The sequence below is a fragment of the Corylus avellana genome, chromosome 3, assembly GCF_965113065.1.
Source record: "Corylus avellana chromosome 3, dhCorAvel1.hap1.2, whole genome shotgun sequence".
Taxonomy (NCBI): Eukaryota; Viridiplantae; Streptophyta; class Magnoliopsida; order Fagales; family Betulaceae; genus Corylus; species Corylus avellana.
In genome coordinates, this window is record NC_142492.1 from 22,752,324 (window position 1) to 22,757,437 (window position 5,114).

The 5,114-nt window shown below is 35.6% G+C and overlaps 1 protein-coding gene across 1 annotated transcript; it reads left to right on the forward strand.

The window, feature by feature from the left end:
• The first annotated feature begins 1,705 nt into the window (after nt 1-1,705).
• Nucleotides 1,706-2,653, forward strand: LOC132174169 (uncharacterized). The gene is made up of 2 exons (XM_088514415.1): nt 1,706-2,371; nt 2,540-2,653. The coding sequence occupies exons 1-2, from the start codon at nt 1,706-1,708 to the stop codon at nt 2,651-2,653; spliced, it is 780 nt and encodes a 259-aa protein (XP_088370541.1).
• The last annotated feature ends 2,461 nt before the right edge of the window (nt 2,654-5,114 follow it).

Genomic DNA, 5,114 nt, shown 5'->3' on the forward strand with positions numbered 1-5,114 from the left:
ATCATACTATACGGCTTGTCTTTGTAGAGACCTTGGTGTAAAACATCTTTTCTTGGAGGCCGATGCGAAACAGGTAGTGGAAACTGTGAACTCAACCACATGTACATGGAGCCGTTGAGGACACTTAGTACTGGAGGACACATGGCGCATTTTACACACATTCTCACGATGGAAATGTGGTTTTGTCCACCGAAAAGCCAACAATGCGGTACATCGGCTTGCAAAGGCGGTTACTACTGATGTCAGTGATAGGATATGGAGGAATCAAACTTCATATTGTATTAGTGGCGTTGTTTTGATGGAGCAATTAGCTCTATCTCTTGATTGTTGATAGAGTCTTTAGCTCCACCTTCTGATATATTTATTAATGATAATCATCAATTTTTCTCAACAAAAAAAAAAAAAAAAATTGTCTTAAGGTCTACATCTTGCTTTTATTGACTCGAATCTTTTTTACAATATAAATGTCTGTAACTATATATATATATTTTTACAATATAAATGTCTGTAACTATATATATACATATATATATATATATATATATATATATATGAGAGAATATAAATATCTAAAATTTTATCACTATCAAAACTAAGTAGAAAGTGTTTTAGTATGAACCTTATACAGGAAAGTAGGAAACTATTAGAATGAAATATAAATACTATTCAGAATTTTAAAGCGTCCATCTCCTATCAAAATTTGTGTGCGTGTGTTTTTTTTTTTTTTTTTTTTGGTGCTTTTCATTTTTCATTTTTTTAAAAAAACACAAGTAGATGTAAATATGACACATAAATAAAAATATTAAGAAATGGACACTTAATAATGCTAAATAGCATCTCTCTTAAAATCATATATTTTAATGGTAATTAAAGTGAGTGAATATAATTAATCCAAAAGTCTAACTTTGGTCAAAGCAGCACGCGTGCCAACTATCAACCACCATGGTACAATTAGGAAGGAGGTTGGTTGACAGCATCAGCGACACTGCGGAACAAGGAAGGAGGACGAAGCAAGATTTTCTTGTTCTTTCTTTATTTAATTCCAGTCCTCGACGCTGGATTTTCTTGGTCTTTTTTTAATTTAATTCATATCCTCGACACTGGATTTTCTTGGTATATCTTTATTTAATTCAAGTCGACTATTCACTGCAAAAAAAAAAAAACCTCTAAAATTTCTTAGAATTTTAAAGAGATTGTAAATTTTTAATTAAATTATAAAATTTAAACAAGTTCTAAATATTGAAACTTAAAAATTAACACATTAAAAAGTGGCTTTGATAAGACTACATTATTTGAGATGAGGAATGCTGGATTTACAAGAAGTTTTACAATTTTTTTTTACAAAGTGATGTGGCTGATTGTGGTGGAGATAAATTCAAATTTTAAAAAATCTAATATATTATGTCACATCACTTTATAAAATTATTTTTTATAAAGTAAGCTAGCATTTTTCATTTGAGATACCTAACAAGTTGCTGGTTTACTCTTTATTTAAAGGGTCTATTAGTGTCATCAGATTCATCATCGTTCCCAGCCAATCCTATAAAAGGAGGACAAGCTAATGTTCTCATTTGCCCAGTAACTAATAACTCTCCTCATCTCCTTATAGTAGCTGTATTAGTAATCAGTTTCAAGATTTTACTGCTTAAAGCATTTTTTCTTTTTCTTTTCTAGTTGTCTGATTTTCACTCTCCTCTTAATTTTAATGGATCAGAGTTTGAAGGATGCTGCTCAGCAAGGAAACATTGATACCTTGTACGAATTGATACAAAAAGATGCAAATGTTTTGGACAGAATCGATGACATTCCATTTGTTGAGACTCATTTACACATAGCCGCATCTACGGGACGCACCAGGTTTGCTATGGAAATCATGAAGTTAAAACTTTCATTTGCTAGGAAGCTTAATCAAAATGGCTTCACCCCCATGCACCTTGCTTTGCAAAAGCTCCATGAGCTTGAAAAAAGCCCTGATTTGCAAAGAAACCTAACACAAGTAGTGGACCGGCTACTTGATATTGATAGCGAACTTGTTCGTGTTCAAGGAAGAGAGGGTGTGACTCCTTTTCATTACGTAGCTCAAATTGGAAACCTCGATCTTTTAACCAAATTTTCTAAAGGCTGCCCAAAGTCTCTTGAAGATGTGACAATTCGAAGAGAGAATGTCCTGCATGTAGTCCTGAAATATGACAAGATCGAAGCTTTTCGGCTCCTGCTTGGATGGCTTCAGCGAGCTTGCTTTAAAGATGCCGCATCGTGGGAGAGGAAACTACTATATTGGAAGGATGAAGAACACAACACTCTGTTGCACGTTGCAGTATCAAAAAATCAACCCGAGGCAAGTCCTTTCCACTCAATTTTTCTAGAGTTGGTATAGTGGAGGTCTATCATGTTGTCCAAAGGATTCAATCTCCAAAAAATTGTCTTCAGAATTTTTACTTAAGCTTTCGGTGTGATATATATTTGCTTTTATTTTTGTCGGAATTCTAAAATTTTGTTTAGCAATATTTGGGTTTTTACTTGTCTCTGCATCTTGCAGGTAGTGTCATTGTTACTGGATAGAGGATTTGTTGATTTAAAGGCCAAGAATTTAGAGGGTGATACGGTCTTTAACATCTTGGAACGCCAAACACAGGCCGACGTGGACAACTGACTGATCGGTGGTATGCTCATGCGACGGGAACATCCTCCCAGACGTTTAACTAGACTTGGATATTACTTAATATCTCCTCTCAAAGTTATGCTACGACAACATCATGTCAGACTTGGATTTGAAAATTTCTACCAAATTAATGAGAAGTGTTATATAGGAATACGTCGTCGGCAAACAGTTATAACAGAGGAGAGGCGGAATACCCTTCTGGTTGTTGCTACACTGCTAATAACGGTCACCTACCCAGTAGCATTCAGCCCTGATAAGCAACCCAATGAGTTCAACTGCACAGCCCCAATCAACGCTACCGGTGCCAATCACAACTTCAACTTCACAGCCCTGAATCCGATCAACGTTACCGGTGCCAATCACTACTTCAACTGCCCTGCCCGCTTCAACGCTAGCACTAGTACTAAAGTTAATTCATTCCTAAGCCTAGATGAAGATTCATTCCTTTTGTCGAACACTGCAGCCTTTTTCCTAACAAACTTTGTACTTTTCTACCTCCTTCCTCCTGATGATTTGCTTGGACTCCTGCTCTTCCTCCTCCTTCTACTCCTCTCTATTTGCTATCGCGCTTCAACTCCGTTACTAAATGCTCCTTCATTTATACGCTTTTTTGGTGAAGCGTTTATTCCACTTTATTTTCTTCCTTGGATAACTATTTTATTTATGGACAGGCGAGTCAAACATTTTTCTTCCGATATATAGACTCAAAGTGTTTGTCTCAGCATTAACATACAGGATAGGTCGGTGGCATGATGCATGCTAATTAATTAATTATATATTAATTCTTGCTTGCTTGCTTTCTTTCTACACAATCTGAACAACCCCACCCCCCCCCCCCCCCCCTCCCCCCCCCCCTCTCTTCTCCACAAACCAAACCTTCCCCACGGCTTCTCTTCTCTCTACATTAATCTTCTACTACGTACCCACTAAAAGGAGAACTCGCAATTTGATTGCCTATAAAAGGAGACACCCTGGTGCATGCTACCAGTCTGCGTGAGAAGCGAAGAAGAAGAATAAGTCGATCGTGTGAGCTATTCCGATCCAGTGAGAATGCTACTTTATTTCTTTGCAATTTGGTGTGACGATTGTTTTTTTTCCTTTGCAAGAGTTTGGTTTATGTACTTTTTTTTGGAGTGAGATTAATTAGTGTGGTGTGCTCTTTTTTTTTTTTTTGGAGTGAGATTGGTGTGTTGTATTAGAAAGCTTTAATGAATGTTTCTTGGGTTATTATTATCTTTTCTTTTTTTAAAAAAAAAAAAAAAATTATTATTAGAATTAGTAATAATTTTAGAAGTCGCTTAGAAAATTGTTAAAATAAAAGTATAAGAATGAGAAATTATGTAGCATTACTCTATTTTATTTCTTTTGTGCGGAAAACTAATCTCCTTGTCAACAATCTAAGATGAACATAACAGGCTTTATTAACCTAATTAAATGGGGGCTGTCGACCGTACATTGTTATTCTCGATCTCCTTTTTTTCTTAAAAGAATATGTAAACTTAGGCAAAAAAGAAGAACTGAGAAATAAATTATATTTGATAAATAGTTTCTGTCATTTTTCTTTATTCTTGTACCAATTCATAAATTTAACAAACCTCCATTTTCATGATGCAAAATTATTATTTTTTAAATGTGTATTTTTATTTTTAAATAATTAAAATATGTATTTATTATTGTCAGAATCGAGTGCATGTGCATTTATTTAAGGGTCCTGAATATGCTACAAATATTTTAGCCATGTTTGTAAAATCACATTCATTAAGAATATTTTAACCGTTCACATATTCCAGAGGATATGGCCTTACGGAGAGTAAAAAAGATTTATTTATTTATTTTTTCTTTGTCTTTAACATTATATTCGACTCTCCTGGATAAATATCCTGATTTCGTCCCTAAAGACAAGAGGCAAATGGCAATTCATAAAATGAGAATGAACATAGATATATGCGCAGACTAAGCTTTCTTTAATTTCACTACAGGAAAATAACTCTTTAGCGACGACCCTGGGTCGTCGCTAAAGGCCCACATGTCGTCGCTGATGGTCATCAGCGACGACTATGGTCATCGCTCCTAGTCGTTGCAAGTAATCCGTCGTTAAAGACTAAACAGAATGTCGTCGCTGTTAATAATTATCAGCGACGACATATGTCGTCGCTAATAATTATCAAAGTTTGTCGCTGAAAATGCTTGTTAAAGTCAATGTCGTCGCTGATGACGCACACATCAGCGACGACAAATGTCGTCGCTGATGATGCACATATCAACAACAACATTTAGCACACATCAGCGACGACAAATGTCGTCGCTGATGACTCACACATCAGCGACGACAAATGTCGTCGCTGATGATGCACATATCAGCAACAACATTTAGCACACATCAGCAACAACATTTGTCGTCGCTAATTACCCACACATCAGTGTTTCTGATGATCGTCGTCGTCAACATCAA